Source organism: Mesoplodon densirostris, chromosome 12 (assembly GCF_025265405.1).
Source record: "Mesoplodon densirostris isolate mMesDen1 chromosome 12, mMesDen1 primary haplotype, whole genome shotgun sequence".
Classification (NCBI taxonomy): domain Eukaryota; kingdom Metazoa; phylum Chordata; class Mammalia; order Artiodactyla; family Ziphiidae; genus Mesoplodon; species Mesoplodon densirostris.
In genome coordinates, this window is record NC_082672.1 from 10425422 (window position 1) to 10445600 (window position 20179).

The window sequence follows — 20179 nt, forward strand, 5'->3', positions numbered from 1 at the left end:
GCAGTACTATGAGGTGGGTTCTATCCGTTTCTGTATTTTGCAGGTGAGGAAACTGAGGTCAGTGAGCCTAATAACCTAATCAAGTTCACATGGCTGAGAAGTGGTTTAGGACCAGAGCCCAGGTTTGGGCTATTAATTGCATTTTAACTGATGCATTCATTTACCCTTTCATCCAACATTTATTTATTATACATGACCAGGTAACACCCTGAGAGCCGGGACATATAAAAATGAATAAAGCTCTCCATCCCCATCTCAAGAAGTTCATGGCTTTTGCTGTTGTCGTTCAGACTGAACAAGAATGACAGATTGCCTCATTTTAAAAGATGATGTCATGTGTCTGTCTTTGAGAGGCTGAAAAGATTTTCTATGACTACCAGCCTCCTCTCAATGGCCACTTACTGAATCCACCACCTTTTGCAAATTAGCCTCCCAGTCTGTGAAGACCGGGTCTGTCTGCTGGCCGCTGGCGCTGAGCGGCTCTGGGGCAGCCTTGAAGCTCCGTGTTAGCAACTCCTTAGGGTGCTTCTCTGCTCTCCCGGCTGGGGTTGTGCCAATCACGTCAGTTCAGCATGCTAGCCATCCAATCCCTTCGGTTGGACAATCAGTGAAACCGTGGGGTAGGAAGCGCATCACCACACAGCTGATAGGCTGGCAGTCTTCCAGGGATAAAGCCTGTCACTTACACCTAAAGCGACAACTGTTACGAAATTTCCCAGCAAAGTACAGAGAAAAGGCTGAGGCCTACTTTTTAGAATCGTGAAATGTTAACGCCGGCCAAATCCCCAGACATAGTGTACGGCTCACCGGGAAACAGCTGCGGGGCCTCTAACCAGGCTGGGACTGGGCTCCTGGCGCAATCTGCGACCCCTCACTGCCCCCTAGAGTCAAAGCAGAGCAGTGTTTCAAATAGACACAATATTAAAGTGCAGCGATCATCACCTTGGAGCAGGCAAATGATCCTCCCTGGTGGACAGCCTTGGAAAACACCGCCCCCGGGGTGCAGCCACAGCAGCTTCCCCGCCCGCACGCGGGGGAGGAGAGAAGTTTTGGGGGCAAAGGTCGTTCTCCGGACCGGTATTTAGGTTGCACAGATGGAGGCAGCGGAACCTTTCTCCTCCGCCTACCTCTCGCTTCCACCCGGTCCCAGTTGGCGCCGGACGCAGTAGTGGAGGCTTATGAACATGGAGTCAGAGGACGCTGGGACTGGAGAGTCGTCTTCTCGGCTGGGGGCTCCGGCGTCCACTAATGACCGGCTTTTCCTGGTTAAAGGTGTGGTGTGGTGAGGTGCGGGTGTCGGGGTAACCTCACCCGGGGCCCTAGCCTGCGCTGGAGCTGGCATTCCCACTCACACCCCGCCCAGGGAGACCTTCGCTTGGGTGCCCTGAGTTTAGTCCGTGGGCTGGTCCCACGAGCTGTTCTGTATGTGCTGCATTTCCCCCTTTCCCTCTGCAGTTTCTCTCGTGTCCTCCCTTTTCTAACTCCCACTCTCTTTTTTCTCCCCTGGAGAAGCTTCACGCAGTTGTCCCCGGGAAGAGGGGAAGGGACCCTGCGCCTATTTTCTACCTTAGCATGGCCTCAGGAACTAGAGGTCGTGTGGTCACGCAGGTTTCCCAGGTGCTGTCATTTACCTTTGCCAAGAGCTGCTTAGCCATCGTTTCTCGAAATTCAAAAGTGATTTTTAAATAGTATCTGAAACTTACTGTGTCCATCTTTTTAACGTAAGGTTTTTTGTTTTTGTTTTTTCCTCTCCCCACCCTCCATGCCCTACCCCCAAAATTCTTGACAGGTGGAATTTTCCTTGGTACTGTTGCCGCAGCGGGAATGCTGGCTGGATTTGTTACAACACTATCATTGGCTAAAAAGAAAAGTCCTGAATGGTTCAATAAGGTTTGTGACACCGAAATCCATTCATGGCGTTATTGTTGTTTACAAATCAATGGCAGCTGTTTTGACTAGGAAAAGTAAAGAAAGTGTTGATGGCCTTTCACATTACTTTAAGAAGTAAGCCAATGTGCACCTCATAGATTCAGGAAGTGTACAAATTAATCAACTGTATTTTCGTTTAAAAAGAAGTACTTAATTATGCGCTTTTTAAACTTTTAGCAGAACAAGACTTTGAAAGCTCATCCAGTACATTTCCTATTCACAACATGACATTAAATCTAAATCTAGGTAAATCATTCTCAGTTGTATGAGGCCCCAATACTATACGTACCACTAAAAAAGGGGGAAAAAAAGCCAATTAAATTCTTGAGACAACACTGCAAGAGGCGTTTCTCAGAGATGTTAAAATGATGAAATACGGTTCCTTTTAATACAGGTGAAAAACATAGGTCAGCTCCTTGAACCCAAAAACCATGCATGCTTGTGCAATGCAGCAGCCCCACTCCCTAGAAAATTGCCTGGCACATAGTAGGTGCTCATTAAATTTTGGTTGACTGACTCTAACCTATGGAAGGCAGAAAATCCTTATTCCATGAGCAAAACTGAGCAGTCATGCTGTCATGGACAGGTGTACTTCATTTTCCCAGTTGAGAAATTTTCTTCCCCTTGTGGTGGTTCTTCTGTATCGTTCTGTTTCTGCCCTACCCGCCTCATAAGGCTTATTTATCCATTAATTAATTGCTTCAACAAATGTTTATTTTGGATCTTTTATGTGCAGGCACTGTGCTAGCTAGGTGCAAGAGATACAAAAATGAACAAAACATAGGTACCCCTCAAAAAGCTAAGTCTGGTGTGGGAGACAGATGGTAAACAATCACACAAATAACAATGTAATTACAATTTGATATTTGCTTTGGAATACAGTGTTATGTGAAAAGTCATAAACTAATTGAATTCCTTTTTGACTTGTATTTATCTTTAATAATCTAATAATCATATTTAAGCCTTAAGAATGGCAAGAGACCACATTTAAAGTGCATTTGGATTCCCCTCTGAATACTCAGAGTTCCTGTGGAGTTTCCCAAATCACTGTTAGGAGCTCATGGTCATTTTCCCCCTATGTCACAGAATATTTTCAGTGCAGAAATATATATTTTGTGAAAGAAAGAAGTGAAACCTGACTGGTAGTGGTGCTTTAATAGTGGAGTTTTGGTTGATTTCTAAATCCAAGTTAACATGATAACCTTTGGGTCACAGATCTTTTTTGAGAATCTGTTGAAAGCTAGCGATTCTCTCTCAGGAAAAAAAAGCACATATACATGTTCACAACTTTACATTCTATTTTGTGGTTCTGAGATTTGATATCACACATGGCCTTTATAGTCTAACATGGTGGTTTTCAAACTGTGGTCCACAGAACCCTGGGGATCCTTGAGACCCTTTGGGGGTCTGTAAAGTCAGTTATTTTCATAATACTGCTAAGATACCTGCACTAATGATACAGAAACAGCAGAGGGTAAAACTGCTGGTGCCTTGCTGTAGTCGAGGCAGTGGCCCCAAACTATACTAGCAGGCATTGTTTTCTTCCTTCCTGTGCACCCGAGGTTAAAGCCATCATTGCGTAAGAGTATCCTTGATGAAGAAGTAACATTATTTATTTTTACTATCTTGACCCTTGAACTTAACCTCTTTAATATTCTGTGTGAAGAAATGGGAAGTACACATAAAACGCTTCTGCTTTATACCAAAGTAATATGTTTTTCTCAAGAAAAAGCAGTTGTGTGAGATCCACACTGAACTAGCCACTTCTTTTCATGGCATACTTGTAAGAGCAACAGAAAATTGTAGTTATTCAGAAGTGAGTATTTGGTAGACATTTTCTTGGAAATGAACAAAATGAACCTGTCTCTTCAAGCAAGCAATTGTTAGTATTTGTTGCCAGTGATAAAATTCCAGTTTTTAGGTAAAAATTAGATTTTAGAAAACTTGTGTCTGCCATTGTGAGCTTGCCAGCTGCTCAAACACTTAAAAGTCTTTTCTTTTTTTTAAGATTTACTTATTTACTTATTTATTTATTTAATTTATTTTTGGCTGCTGTTGGGTCTTAGTTGTGGCACGTGGAATCTTCATTGCGTCACATGGGCTCTTCGTTGTGGTGCACGGGCTTCTCTCTAGTTGTGGTGTGCAGGCTCCAGGGAGCATGGGCTCTGTAGTTGTGGCGTGTGGGTTCCCGAGCGCGTAGGCTCTGTAGTTGTGGCACATGGGCTCTCTAGTTGAGGCGCATGAGCTCAGTAGTTATGGCACGTGGGCTTAGTTGCCCCACGACATGTGGGATCTTAGTTCCCTGACCAGGGATCGAACCCACATCACATGCATTATAAGGTGGGTTCTTTACCACGGGACCACCAGGGAAGTCCCTAAAAGGCTTTTCTAATGAGATTGGTAGGGATATGAATGATGTAATTTTTTGGTATTTAATAAATAAATGATGTCAACAGTTGAAAGATAACTGTTATCTTGGCAAATCATTATTTTCTGAATGATCATGATGCCTGGATACAAGTTCCATTCAAAAATGCAGATTAGACTAATGGATTTTAATGTAATAAAGTACAAAAATTCATTGATACAATTTTATATTCCATATTGCAGATAATTTTTAAGAAACTATTTGTTGAGTTTGGGTATAGTATCAAAGAAGGAAGGCTATTAAAATACTCCTCCCTTTTCCAACCACATACCTGTATGAGGAGAGATTTTATTCATGTACTTCAACCAATAAACATTGCAACAGATTGAATATAGACACATATATGAAAATTCAGCTGTCTTTATTAAACCAGACATTTAAAAGATTAACAAAAATGTAAAACGTTGCCTATCTTTGCACTAAATGTTTTGTAAGATGGTTATTTTAATTCACATAATCAGAAATCTTTGGGATCGAAGTATAAATGGATCCTCAGACCAGGAAGTTTGAGAACCCCTGTTTTGGAGGTTAAATATCCTTCAAGTAACAGTTATTTCAAGACCCATTTAGGTAATGAACAGACCATAAGGGTGAGTCATCATCTTTCTGATATAGCTACAACTTATGAGAAATTATAAAAATAAATCTTTAAAAAATATATATTGTTTATGTTACAATGACACGGCTGTTTCTGTGATGTAAAGAATATAGCAAAATGTATCAGGTAAGAATGCTCTGTAGGGGAAATAGCTAGATTGAGCATTCTTTTTAAATATCAGTTTGATTTATGTCAAATTCAGCCCAGGATTAAACTGAAAAAAAAAAACTAAACTAAAAACATGAACCTTATTCTTAGGTAAGCAGTTAACTTTCTGAAAAACTGAACAATTAATTCTTGATAGGTCCTGCACCTGTGAATAATAGATTAATTCTTGTTAAAATAGATAGAAGATAAGGGGCACCCATGTCTTTAAGCATAAGAGGTATTATAAACACAAAATAATGGAAAATAATTTTTTATCTTGGATATTAAATATCATAACTGCATTGTGATTTGTTAAATTCAAACTTCCATATGCACATGGCTTCATTTTAATTTAAATGAAAAAAAATAAACAATGTGGTAGTGAAGAAAAAGGTAGCTTTCATTTATATATATGTGACTAGCATATGTGGTTATATCTAAAGATCTTTTAAAGCAACATTATTTTTTGGCAAGTCAGTCTTTCCCTGCAACCAGTCAGTGTTCATTTTGAAAATTCTGAGCAGGCTATATGAAGGTCATGTGATGTATAACTCCAGCGGGTAAAGCTTGTGACTAGACTTTCAAAAACTTAATAATAAGGGCGGATCAATTTTTTTAACATCATTTCCACTAAAATTCATTTTTGGAAGTATGTAGACAGTAACTGATAATAACTCACTTCCTTTCACAATCAATTTCTGAGACTGATATACAAATACAGCATGTACCTTTTTTGTTTTTAATCTGAAAGTTTGGCAAACCTAAGATTTTATTTGGAGTATTGCTATGTTATTAAGGGTTATTTTTATACATACTTACCTTTTTTACTTAGCAAAACAAATGTGCGTTTGTGTAGACTTTTAAAAATTTATATATATATCTGTAATACATATATAATTTCTTTTCTTCTTAGGGAAATAAGAGATTTTTAATTTAAGTTCCTAAAATAAAATTTAAGCCAAAGCACTTAAACTGACCCTGGTGTGATAATATTTGGTTAATGATACTGCTTCTGGATGAAAATGCAAGCCAATTAGAAATTAGTGCATTTGTGTGAGATCTGTTGCTGAAATTATAGCGACATGAGAAGAAGGAATAAGATTAGAGAGTAGTATATTGTTTTCTTCATAGAAAATGGCTGAAGAAAAATCTCTTGAAAATCTGGTCAGGACCAGGATATATCTACAAAAAGTATGTCGTTAGATAAGATCTGCTAGGTCTAGGCATAGGGATGCAGATAAAGTGTTTCAATGTACTATGAATAACATTCACAGTCACAAATGCATGCATTAAAAAACCTTTATTAAGAAATGGGTTGAGCAATATAAAGAAAATTATTCTTAAAAAAAAAGACTTGAGTAAATGGAAATATATTTCCCGATGAAAGACAGGATGCTATAAATTTGCTGTCTCTTGCCAGTTAGCTAATGTTTGATGTCATTCTAATGAAAATGCTAATGAATGGGAGTTGGAGAACTTGACAAAACGTTTCAGGGTTTTTCTGGAAGAATTAATAGATAAAAATGGTAAAGAAATGTTTGATAAAAAGTAATGAGTATGGGCTTCCCTGGTGGCGCAGCGGTTGAGAGTCTGCCTGCCGATGCAGGGGTTCGTGCCCCGGTCCAGGAAGATCCCACATGCCGCGGAGCGGCTGGGCCCGTGAGCCATGGCCGCTGAGCCTGCGCATCCGGAGCCTGTGCTCCGCAACGGGAGAGGCCACAACAGTGAGAGGCCCGCGTACCGAAAAAAAAGAAAAAAGTAATAAGTATGATATACTCACTGAATATTAAGACTTTTAAATGATTCTATAATTAAATCTGTGTGATTCTGTTATTAAAAAATCAGTGCACATTATGAAAATAGCTTAGAAACAAACCTATCTAATTTCCTCAATAAGTTGGGAGGAGAAGGATTAATCTGTAGAGTGTTGCTGGGGCAGATGCTAAGCTATTGGGGGAGTAAACTCCCTTTAGTTATCAGCTTCCATTAAAACTAAAGTAAATACCAGCTGAACTAAAAAGTTAGGGGTAAAAGTTTAAAAAAAAATACAGCTAGAAGGAAAAAGAAATGACTGTGACTTGAATGACGGAAGGTTTTTTTTTTTGTTCACTTTGTGTCTCTGTGTTACATTTTGGTAATTCCCTCAGTATTTCAAGCTTTTCTTTATTTGTTACAGTGATCTATGATCAGTGATCTTTGATGTGACTATGATCAAAAGATTACTGACTTGCCGAAGGCACCAATGATGGTTAGCTTTTTTTGTAGCAATAAGATGTTTTTTAATTGTCATGTACATTGTTTATTTTAATCTCTTCATGTCTTCTATTACTTAAATAGGGTTTTTTTTATTAGTTATCTATTTCATATGTATTAGTATATATATATATGTCAATCCCAGTCTCCCAGTTCATCCCGCTACCACCCCTCCCCGCTTTCCCCCCTTGGCGTCCATACGTTTGTTCTGTACATCTGTGTCTCTGTTTCTGCCTTGCAGACTGGTTCATCTGTACCATTTTTCTAGGTGCCACATATATACCTTAATATATGATATTTGTTTTTCTCTTTCTGACTTGCTTCACTCTATATGACAGTCTCTAGGTCCATCTGCGTCTCTGCAAATGACCCAATTTCGTTCCTTTTTATGGCTGAGTAATATTCCATTGTATATATGTACCACATCTTCTTTATCCATTTGACTGTTAGTGGGCATTTAGGTTGCTTCCATGACCTGGCTATTGTAAACAGAGCTGCAGTGAACATTGGGGTGCATGTGTCTTTTTGAGTTATGGTTTTCTCTGGGTATATGCCCAGTAGTGGGATTGCTGGGTCATATGGTAGTTCTATTTTTAGTTTTTTAAGGAACCTCCATACTGTTCTCCACAGTGGCTGTACCAATTCACATTCCCACCAACAGTGCAAGAGGCCTCCCTTTTCTCCACACCCTCTCCAGCATTTGTTGTTTGTAGATTTTCTGATGAAGCCCATTCTAACTGGTGTGAGGTGACACCTCATTGTAGTTTTGATTTGCATTTCTCTAATAATTAGTGATGTTGAGCAGCTTTTCACGTGCTTCTTGGCCATCTGTATGTCTTCTTTGGAGCAATGTCTATTTATGTCTTCTGCACATTTTTTGATTGGGTTTGTTTTTCTAATATTGAGCTGCATGAGCTGTTTATATATTTTGGAGTTTAATCCTTTGTCCGTTGATTTGTTTGCAAATATTTTCTCCCATTCTGAGGGTTGTCTTTTCGTCTTGTTTGTAGTTTCCTTTGCTTTGCAAAAAGATTTTAAGTTTCATTAGGTCCCATTTGTTTATTTTTGTTTCTATTCCCATTACTCTAGGAGGTGGGTCAAAAAGGATCTTGCTGTGATTTATGTCAGAGAGTGTTCTGCCTATGTTTTCCTCTAAGAGTTTTATAGTGTCTGGTCTTACATTTAGGTCTTTAATCCATTTTGAGTTGATTTTTGTGTATGGTGTTAGGGAGTGTTCTAATTTCATTCTTTACATGTAGCTGTCCGGTTTTTCCAGCACCACTTATTGAAGAGACTGTCCTTTCTCCATTGTATATCCTTGCCTCCTTTGTCATAGATTAGTTGACGATAGGTGCATGGGTTTATCTCTGGGCTTTCTACCCTGTTCCATTGATCTGTATTTTTGTTTTTGTGCCAGTACCATATTGTCTTGATTACTGTAGCTTTGTAGTATAGTGTGAAGTCAGGGAGCCTGATTCTTCCAACTCTGTTTTTTTCCCTCAAGACTGCTTTGGCTATTCAGGGTCTTTTGTGTCTCCATACAAATTTGAAGATTTTTTGTTGTAGTTCTGTAAAAAAAAAATGCCTTTAGTAGTTTGATAGGGATTGCATTGAATCTGTAGATTGCTTTGGGTAATATAGTCATTTTCACAATATTGATTCTTCCAATCCAAGAACATGGTATATCTCTCCATCTGTTTGTGTCATCTTTGATTTCTTTCATCAGTGTCTTAATAGTTTTCTGAGTACAGGTCTTTTACCTTCTTAGGTAGGTTTATTCCTAGGTATTTTATTCCTTTTGTTGCAGTGGTGTATGGGATTGTTTCCTTAATTTCTCTTTCCGATCTTTTGTTGTTAGTATATACAAATGCAAGAGATTTCTGTGCATTAATTTTATATCCTGCCACTTTACCAAATTAATTGATTAGCTCTAGTAGTTTTCTGGTGGCATCTTTAGGATTCTCTATGTATAGTATCATGGCATATGCAAACAGTGACAGTTTTACTTCTTTTCCAATTTGCATTCCTTTTATTTCTTTTTCTTCTCCGGTTGCCATGGCTAGGACTTCCAGAACTATATTGAATAATAGTGGTGAGAGTGGACGTCCTTGTCTTGTTCCTGATCTTAGAGGAAGTGCTTTCAGTTTTTCACCATTGAGGATGATGTTTGCTGTGGGCTTGTCGTATATGGCCTTTATTATGTTGAGGTAGGTTCCCCCTGTGCCCACTTTCTGGAGAGTTTTTATAATAAATGGGTGTTGAATTTTGTCAGAAGCTTTTTCTGTATCTGTTGAGATGATCATATGGTTTTTATTCTTCAGTTTGTTAATACGGTGTATCACATTGATTGATTTGCATATATTGAAGAATCCTTGTATCCCTGGGATAAACCCCACTTGATCATGGTGTATGATCCTTTTAATGTGCTGTTGGATTCTGTTTGCTAGTATTTTGTTGAGGATTTTTTTTTTTTTTTTTTTTTTTTGCTGTACGCGGGCCTCTCACTGTTGTGGGCTCTCCCGTTGCGGAGCACAGGCTCTGGACGGGCAGGCTCAGCGGCCATGGCTCACGGGCCCAGCCGCTCCGCGGCATGTGGGATCTTCCTGGACCGGGGCATGAACCCGTGTCCCCTGCATCGGCAGGCGGACTCTCAACCACTGCGCCACCAGGGAAGCCCTTGTTGAGGATTTTTACATCTATATTCATCAGTGTTATTGGTCCGTAATTTTCTTTTTTGTAGTATCTTTGTCTGGTTTTGGTATTAGGGTGTGGCCTTGTAGAATGAGTTTAGGAGTGTTCCTTCCTCTGCAATTTTTTGGAAGAGTTTGAGAAGGATGGGTGTTAGCTCTTGTCTAAATGTTTGATAGAATTCACCTGTGAAGCCATCTTGCCCTGAACTTTTGTTTGCTGGAAGATTTTTAATCACAGTTTCAATTTCATTACTTGTGATTGGTCTGTTTATATTTTCTATTTCTTCCTGGTTCAGTCTTGGAAGGTTACCTCTTTCTAAGAATTTGTCCGTTTCTTCCAGGTTGTCCATTTTATTGGCATAGAGTTGCTTGTAGTAGTCTCTTAGGATGCTTTGTATTTCTGTGGCGTCTGTTGTAACTTCTCCTTTTTCATTTCTAATTTTATTGAATTGAGTCCTCTCCCTCTTTTTCTTGATGAGTCTGACTAAAGGTTTATCAATTTTGTTTATCTTCTCAAAGAACCCGCTTTTAGTTTTATTGATCTTTGCTATTGTTTTCTTTGTTTCTATTTCATTTATTTCTGCTCTGATCTTTATGATTTCTTTCCTTCTGCTAACTTTGAGTTTTGTTTGCTCTTCTTTCTCTAGTTCCTTAGGTGTAACGTTAGGTTGTTTATTTGAGATGTTTCTTGTTTCTTGAGGTAGGCTTGTATTGCTATAAACTTCCCTCTTAGAACTGCTTTTGCTGTGTCCCATAGGTGTTGAATCGTCGTGTTTTCATTGTCATTTGTCTCTAGGTATTTTTGGATTTTCTCTTTGATTTCTTCAGTGATCTCTTGGTTATTTATTAATGTATTGTTTAGCCTCCATGTTTGCATTTTTTACGTTTTTTTCCGTGTAATTGATTTCTAATCTCATAGCATTGTGGTCAGAAAAGATGCTTGATATGATTTCAGTTTTCTTAAATTTACTGAGACTTGATTTGTGACCCAAGATGTGATCTATCCTGGAGAATGTTCCATGTGCACTTGAGAAGAAAGTGTAATCTGCTGTTTTCGGATGGAATGTCCTATAAATATCAATTAAATCTATCTGGTCTACTGTGTGATTTATAGCTTGTGTTTCCTTAGTAATTTTCTGTTTGGATGATCTGTTCATTGGTGTAAGTGAGGTGTTAAAGTCCCCCAGTATTATTGTGTTACTGTCGATTTTCTCTTTTATAGCTGTTAGCATTTGCCTTATGTATTGAGGTGCTCCTATGTTGGGTGCATATATATTTATAGTTGTTATATTTTCTTCCTGGATTGATCCCTTGATCATTATGTAGTGTCTTTCCTTGTCTCTTGTAACATTCTTTATTTTAAAGTCTATTTTATCTCCTATGAGTATTGATACTCCAGCTTTCTTTTGATTTCCATTTTCATGGAATATCTTTTTCCATCCCTTCACTTTCAGTCTGTATGTGTCCCTAGGTCTGAAGTGGGTCTCTTGTAGACAGCATATATATGGGTCTTATTTTTGTATCCATTCAGCAAGCCTTTGTCTTTTGGTTGGAGCATTTAATCCATTCATGTTTAAGGTAATTATCGATATATATGTTCCTATGACCATTTTCTTAATTGTTTTGGGTTTCTTTTTGTAGGTCCTTTTCTTCTCTTGTGTTTCCCACTTAGAGAAGTTCCTTTAGTATTTGTTGTAGAACTGGTTTAGTGGTGCCGAATTCTCTTAGCTTTTGCTTGTCTGTAAAGCTTTTGATACCTCTGTTGAATCTGAATGAGATCCTTGCTGGGTAGAGTAATCTTGGTTGTAGGTTCTTCCCTTTCATCACTTTAAATATATTGTGCCACTCCCTTCTGGCTTGTGGAGTTTCTGCTGAGAAATCAGCTGTTAACATTATGGGAGTTCCCTTGTATCTTATTTGTTGTTTTTTCCTTGTTGCTTTAAATAATTTTTCTTTTTGTCTTTAACTTTTGTCAGTTTGATTACTATGTGTCTTGGCATGTTTCTCCTTGGGTTTATCCTGCCTGGGACTCTCTGTGCTTCCTAGGCTGGGTGGCTATTTCCTCTCCCATGTTAGGGAAGTTTTCAACTATAATCTCTTCAAATATTTTCTCAGGTCCTTTCTCTCTTCTCCTGCTGGGACCCCTATAATGTGAATGTTGTTGCGTTTAGTGTTCTCCCAGAGGTCTCTTAGGCTGTCTTCATTTCTTTTCATTGTTTTTTCTTCTGTTCCATGGCAGTGATTTCCACCATTCTGTCTTCCAGGTCACTTATCCGTTTTGCCTCGGTTATTCTGCTATTGATTCCTTCTAGTGTACTTTTCCTTTTAGTTATTGTATTGTTCATCTCTGTTTGTTTGTTCTTTAATTCTTTTAGGTCTTTGTTAAATATTTCTTGTACCTTCTTGATCTTTGCCTCCATTCTTTTTCTGAAGTCCTGGATCATCTTCACTATCATTATTCTGAATTCTTTTTCTGGAAGGTTGCCTATCTCCACTTCATTTAGTTGTTTTTCTGGTGTTTTATCTTGTTCCTTCATCTGGTACCTAATTTTCTGCCTTCTCATTTTGTCTGTTTTTCTGTGAATGTAATTTCGTTCCACAGGGTGCAGGATGGTAGTTCTTTTTGCTTCTGCTCTCTGCCCTCTCGTGGATGAGGCTATCTAAGAGGCTTGTGAAAGTTTCCTGTTGGGAGGGACTGGTGGTGGGTAGAGCTGGGTGTTGCTCTGGTAGGCAGGGCTCAGTAAAACTTTAAAACTGCTGATGGGTGGGGCTGAGTTCCCTCCCTGTTGGTTGTTTGGCCTGAGGTGACCCAGCACTGGAGGCTACAGGCTCTTTGGTTGGTCCAGTGGTGGACTCTGGGAGGGGTCACGCCAATGAGTACCTCCCAGAACTTCTACTGGCAGTGTCCTTGTCCCTATGGTGAGCCACAACAGCCCCCCGCCTCTGCAGGAGACCCTCCAACATTAGCAGGTAGGTCTGGTTCAGTCTCCTATGAGAGACTGCTCCTTCCCCTGGATCCCAATGCACACACTACTTTGTGTGTGCTCTCCAAGAGTGGAGTCTGTGTTTCCCCCAGTCCTTTGAAGTCCTGCAGTCAGATCCCCGCTAGCCTTAAAAGTCTTATTCTCTGGGAATTCCTCCTCCTGTTGCTGGACCCCCAGGTTGGGAAGCCTGATGTGGGGCCCAGAACCTTCACTCCAGTGGTGGACTTCTGTGGATAAGTGTTCTCCAGTTTGTGAGTCACCCACCCAGCAGTTTTGGGATTTGATTTTATTGTGATTGCGCCCCTCCTACCATCTCATTGCAGCTTCTCCTTTGTCTTTGGTTGTGGGGTATCTTTGTTGGTGAGTTCCAGTGTCTTCCTGTTGATGATTGTCCAGCAGTTAGTTGTGATTCTGGTGCTCTCGCAAGAGAGAGTGAGTGCACGTCCTTCTACTATGCCATCTTGAACCAATTTCCAGATGAGGGAAATTTTAGTAAGTTTAAAAGCATTAGAATGCATTTTTGACCAAAAACAAACAAACAATAAGCAAAATAAAAGGATAAAAGCAAACCAAACAAGGGAAATATGATAGCACATATGATAGGTATAAGGGCTTCAAAGAACATTAATATAGAAAGAATATACAAATCAGAAAACTTTAAATGGACAAATAACATGAATATGCAATTCAAAAGATGTGAACATTGGCTTATAATAACTTAGACAAATACTCATTCTCAGTAACAATAGAAATGTAAGTTATAAATAGTCATATAAATTTCAAAGGTTTCTTTTTTTGTGTTTTTATTTTTACTGAGACCATGTAATGCAGGCCAACTTGAAATGGTCCTCATAAAACAGCATTGTAACTTAGAACAACTTTTTGAAAAACAGTTTGTAGTGTTTATCAGCTTATAAAATATTCATGCTTCTCCACTTAATTCTACTTTGAGGAATTTTCCCCAAGGACTTTATCAGAAATGCAAGTCAGTGTTTAGGCATAAAGAAGTTTTTAATATAAAAGATTAATATAAAAAAGTGAAACTAGCATACATTAATAACAAATGGCTAAGTAAATTATGATAAATCAGTGCTGTGTAACCAGTAAAAATATTTGAGTTTTTGACACAATGAGAGGATGAAAGTTGAAGATTAAAAACATTTTGATGGTGTTAAGTTGTTTTTAAAATGTCCACAATCAGAAGGAGAGAGAATATGTCAAAATGTTTAACATGGTTTACTGGATAATAAAATGGAGGTTTTTTTCATTCATTCTCATGCTTTCTCATACATACCAAATTTTCCACAATGATATATAATCAGAAAAAAATAAGATACAACTTTTGAGGAAGTTCAAGTTTTTATTGTTTCTGACTATTTTTGTTTGTTGATGTTTAATGTGTTTTAGCGGACAGGCTCACAGGGAAAAATAATAAATTCTTAATATTTCCTAAATTCTACAGTCTCCTTTAAAAAATTTTTTAAAGATGAATTACATTTCATATTCAGGTCAAACTATGGGAATAAGTGAATGCCCCTTGGTTACATTTCAAGTAGGCCCACAAGTATTATCACTTCTTTCTCTACTTCCAGTAGTGTAAATATTTGAATTATCCTAAGTAATGATGTTTTTATTCTAATTTACACTATGATTTGTTTCCACTTAAAAAGAGACTTTCACTTACATTTTGTATTGTGTTGTATTTAGAATCAGAAGTGATAAATGACTGAATGGCAAATTCCACTTAGTCTGTAAAGCCAGGCTGCTGAAATGCTCTAGCTTTTATAAGCCATGAAAACTTGAACAAGTTATTTAATCTCTCTCTACCTTAGTTGGACTTCAGTAAAATGAGGATAATAGTACATGTCTCACAGAGTAAGGTGAAGTAAAATGCTTAATGAATTACTATATGCAAAATGCTTTAAACAGTGCTTGTCATATAGTAAGGGAGCAATATATATATAATTATGTGCATATATATATATATAAAATTATTAACTGTGATATAGTATTTGGAAATACAGAATCCCTGGGAGATTGCAGTCCTGCAATCTTATTTAAAAATTAATCTCATTTAAAAATAAGATTAGGGGCTTCCCTGGTGGCGCAGTGGTTGAGAGTCCGCCTGCCGATGCAGGGGACATGGGTTCGTGCCCTGGTCCGGGAGGATCCCACATGCCTCAGAGCGGCTGGGCCCGTGAGCCACGGCCGCTGAGCCTGTGCGTCTGGAGCCTGTGCTCTGCAACGGGAGAGGCCACAACAGTGAGAGGCCCGTGTACCGCAAAAAAAAAAAAAAATAATAATAATAAGATTAATGGTCCTTTAACAGTATAAGGAAAAATGTGGCTTTGGTCCTTCTGATCAATGTAATTTAATCGTTAGTATCAATAGTAAAAAGGAACATTTAGCATGTGAATGCCACTTGTCCAGTTTTATTCATGAAACAATAGATATGGAAAAAGAACTCACCACATCCATAGAATATCACCATACTTTACAAAAAATTAAATTAGCTCCTTTCATGTTGTCAGAGCTTTACTGTTTTGTTGTTTTCTTATTATGAGCTCCTTCTAACCTAAATTAGTAGACACTAACCCTAGATATTGTCCTCCAATGAGTGTCTGACCAGTGTAGTGGAGGAGTATGTTTTTTATTTCAGAGTTTAAATCTTTAAATTAAAATACACTGTCAACTTACATTTTAAATTACTAAGTCATGGAGCTTCCCTGGTGGTGCAGTGGTTAAGAATCTGCCCGCTAGTGCAGGGGACATAGGTTCGAGCCCTGCTCCAGGAAGATCCCACATGCCGCGGAGCAACTAAGCCTCTGCACCACAGCTACTGAGCCTGCGCTCTAGAGCCCACGAGCCACAACTATTGAGCCCACACACCACATCAACTGAAGCCTGTGTGCTCTAGAGCCTGTGCTCGGCAACAAGAGAAGCCCACGTACCGCAACGAAGAGTAGCCCCTGCTCGCCACAACTAGAGGAAGCCTTCACACAGCAACAAAGACCCAATACAGCCAAAAATAATAAATAAATAAAAATAAATAAATTCATAAATTACTAAGTCATGGAATTGGAAGAGACTTTAGAAAGTAGTACACCATTCCTCCCAGTATCTCTTTTTACAGTGCACCCACCCCTCCCCCAACCTCAGCACATTTCATAATGGGGCAGTTATTCTTTTTTTTTTTTTTTTTTTTCCTTTGGCCTCACCCGCAGGATCTCACTTCCATAATCGCGGGCCACAGCCATGAAAGCCTGGAATTCTAACCACTAGGCCACCAGGGATCTCCCTCAGTTATTCCTTTTTGAAGTGCTCATTGCATTCTTATTCTTCTCTAGTCAAGTTCGTTATGCTGATAGTCTGAAAGTTGTTCAATTAGTATAATTGTAGATTTTTACCTTAATATTATATCTTGAATCTTGGGAGGAGGGTTACTGTTTTTTTTCTAGTTTCTTATTAATTGTTGCCAGGAGCTGAATTTCTACTGTATGTCAGGCCTCTTGCATAAATATTTAGAAGTCCTCACAATGAGTTATATCACAAGTCTTTTCTCAAATTTAGATTTAGCGCACCTCCTCCAGGAAGCTTTCCTTAAAACTTGCCCTTCTTGCAGGTAGATGAGGTGTCCTCCTCCTCTGGGTGCACAGGGCCCTGTATGTATATGCAGGCTGTCGTTGCCCTTTCCACTTAGATCATAATTTACTGCTAGTTGTCTGTGTTTCCCCCCTCCCTCACCAGGTCTTAAGTGTCCTGTCAGAAAGAAGTTGCTCTGTGTACCTAGCACGGATCTTGGCACGGTGCCTTACACACTCAAATGTTTGTCAGAGCAGTTGTGACTTAAGTCATGCGGTTATTAAGTGCATGAACTTGGGTTGGTCTGGCTTCCTAATATCATGGTGCTGACACAGGGAGTCATTAATTTCAAACACTTTCCAAATACTTATTCTTTCAGAATGACGATTTTTACCAGAACCTTCGTGTCTTCATTGCAGGGAAGCGTGGCCACGGCTGCCTTACCGGAGAGCGGGTCTTCCCTTGCCTTGCGAGCCCTGGGGTGGGGCTCACTTTATGCCTGGTGTGGGGTTGGTGTGATCAGCTTCGCAGTCTGGAAGGCTTTAGGAGTTCACAGTGTAAGTAACTGCGGTCCTATAATCGGTATCTGGAGTGTTTATTCTACTTTGTGCGGTCTAAATCTTCCAGATTTTCAAACTTGCATACAGTTTATTCACTATCTTGTGAAGTGATGACAGAGAATTGACTAAATTTTTACTAATAATTAGGCAGCTTCTCATTACTAGTAAATCATATAAATAATTTAAATATATAAGGGTGGTGAAACTTCAAATATAATTAAGTAATGACTAATGCATAGCAAATGTTTGTTCTGTATAAATTTGTGGGAGCTACTTGTTCAGTAAAATAATTTGGAACAACTTTCTATGCTGTTTGACATCCATATATATAAACATCGTTGTAAAATAAAGCATTTTAAAATTATTACTTAAATTATTAATGTGTTTTCACATTATTGGAGAAAGAGCCTAGTACCTGTGTATGTGTAACTTATACTCCAAGCTAAAAAGCTGTACATTCGGAATATTTGGCTTCTTTTTACGTGAACTACTGGTAGGACGTTCTGTGGACCAGGCTCTATGTGACAGGTGCGAATTGGTGGTGGTTTAGAATGGGTGGCAGAAGTAGAGTTGATGAAAAGAGGTTCTGGATAGATTTTGAAGGTAGGGGCAACAAGGACTTGTTGTAAATTGAATGTGGGAGGTGAGAGGAAAAGTCAAGTCAAGGGTGTCTCCAGGCTTTTGGTCTGAACGACTGGAAAATGGATGGGACCCGTGTGAAAGGAGCAGATATTAGGGGATCATGTCAGGGGCTCCGTCTGGGACTTATGAGTTTGAGGTAGATTTTAGATACCCAAATGGAGAGTCAAGTAAGCAGTTAGATATAGAAGTTGGAATTCAGGGGACAGGTCAAGGTGAAGATCTAACTCAGTATGTGGATAGTATTTAAACCATGAGATCAGATGAGCTCACATAGGCAGTGAATGGAGAGAGAAAAGAGAAGAGGTCTGAGGAAGGAACTCTTGGTTTAGGAGCTCCTAAGGTTTAGAGGTTGAGGAACGAGGAGAAGGTTTCCTTGCTGGAGAAGCAGGGGTAACCAGGAGAATGGTGACTTGGATGCCAGGTGAAAAAACATCTTTCAAGGAGGAGGATGCTGGGTATAAGTCATGTAAGATGAGAACTGGTAGTTCACTGAGATGTGGTGGTCATTGGTGGGTAAAGCCTGAGTGGAGTGGATCGAAGGAGAATGGAGGAGAGAGCTTGGAGGCAGTGTGTATGGGCAAGTCTTGAGCTTTGCTGTAAAGAGAAAGAAAGAAATGGGGTCATAGCTAGGAGGGGGAATGGGATCAAGAGAGGTTTTTTTTGTTTTTTTTAAAGTTGGGAGAATTAACAGCATGTGTGTGTGCTGATAGGAGTGATTCAGTGGAGGGGGGAATTGACGCAAGGGAGAGGGAATTGCTGGAGTAATAGGTATTATTATTATTGAATTTTTCACATTTAGTTTAATCATAACTACATAGGCATTATTGTACTTTTCACTTAAAATATACTGATAGACAAACAGATGTTGCTTTTTTCCTAGTCTGAGTAACCTTTATTTTTTAAGTAACTGCCTGCTAGTCATTGCTAGTAACAATAAAGTAGGATTACTTGAAAAAAGTTAGAAAACCCATGACTGAAGATTTTTGATGATTTTTATTGTTACCTCAATTTTGCTTTGACCAATATAAAATCTCTTCTTCCATTTCAGGCATTGTGCCAGACATTTTAGACATAGCAGATTATTTAATCCTCACAACAACTATGAAGTAGGTGTTAATATACCCCATTCTATAAATGAGGAAATAGGGACTCAGGTTAAGTCACACAGCTTGTAATTGGCAGAGTCAAGATTTGAAGCTAAGTCTGATGGTCTGCAGAACCTGGTTCATTTTCAATTTTTCCTCCCTTAGCTAAGGGGGGAAATAAAGGAGTAGGTGGAAGGGGCAAGGGGAAGGAGGTTGTTAATCTGGTTTTGACTGTGGAATGATCCACACAGTCTTGATCATTTGACAGATTTTACTGGGTATCATCAGTGTGGACCTCCCAACATCACAATTGACTTCAGTCTCGTATAGGACCAGCCATTCTTTTCTCATATGAGAGCAGTTATTTGAAAACAAATGGAAAAGATTGGGAGGAAATATGTTTGGTGATAATATGTGAAAGAATTATGGGTGTGTGGGTGAGTTTTGTATTTTACTTTTCTGTGTAATTCTTAAATATGTATTGCTTTGACAATAATACTGCTTTTTAAAAAATAGTCCTAGATTTTATTTTTATTAATTTATGCTGACTATAAAGCACAACTGCCTAGGAGTACACGAAACTTCCTTGACTACATATGAAATCTGCTTTGGGGGAGGGGCATGCAAATAATAATAAAGTTATTAAGCTTTTGGTTTCTATAAAAATGACGGTCTGTTAGTACTTCACACTGAGTGCATGGTATTGATAGGTGATGTTTCTAGAGTTTAGTAATGTAGGTCATAAATTGAGTAGTAAAGTTTTAAGGTATTTGAAAATATGAACAGTCTTTGATTTAGAAGAGTCATAATGAATCAATCCAAATTTTCATAGACCAACAAAATTAGGTTATTTAAATTAAATTATATGCTTGAGAACTTGAGCTTTATGGGCTAGACTGTGCTATTTTAGTTTCTAGAATGTGAAATTTTTTGTTTTATGGCACTGATAAGAGGATTATTACCTAAATAAAATATTTGGGGGTGGGATTCTTTTCTGATTGGCACTATTGAATGTATGGAGACTTGGAATCCTTTTATATTGCATCTTCATGTCTTTAACCAAAAAGAGAGACTGCAAATAACCTCTCCCTACTGGTAAGTCATTAGGCATATCAGTTTGATTTCCACATCTGAGAAGTCTCACAGAAAAATGAACCCATTGATACTTTTTTAGGACACATCTTTTAAAAGCAGTCATGTTTATTAATTTGTTTATTCAAAAGACATTTGTGGGCCTACCCTGAGCCTGGCACTGAACTAAGACAGCGCTCCCCAGTGGAC

General features: G+C 38.7%; 1 protein-coding gene across 1 annotated transcript in view; it reads left to right on the forward strand.

The window, feature by feature from the left end:
* The first annotated feature begins 1129 nt into the window (after positions 1 to 1129).
* Positions 1130 to 20179, forward strand: part of TMEM242 (transmembrane protein 242) — a 54980-nt gene continuing 35930 nt past the window's right edge. Inside the window, exons 1-3 of the mRNA XM_060114993.1 lie at positions 1130 to 1272; positions 1790 to 1890; positions 17031 to 17168. Coding sequence (XP_059970976.1) covers positions 1179 to 1272; positions 1790 to 1890; positions 17031 to 17168 — 333 coding nt within the window. The 5' untranslated portion in view covers positions 1130 to 1178. The remainder of the gene's footprint in view (positions 1273 to 1789; positions 1891 to 17030; positions 17169 to 20179) is intronic.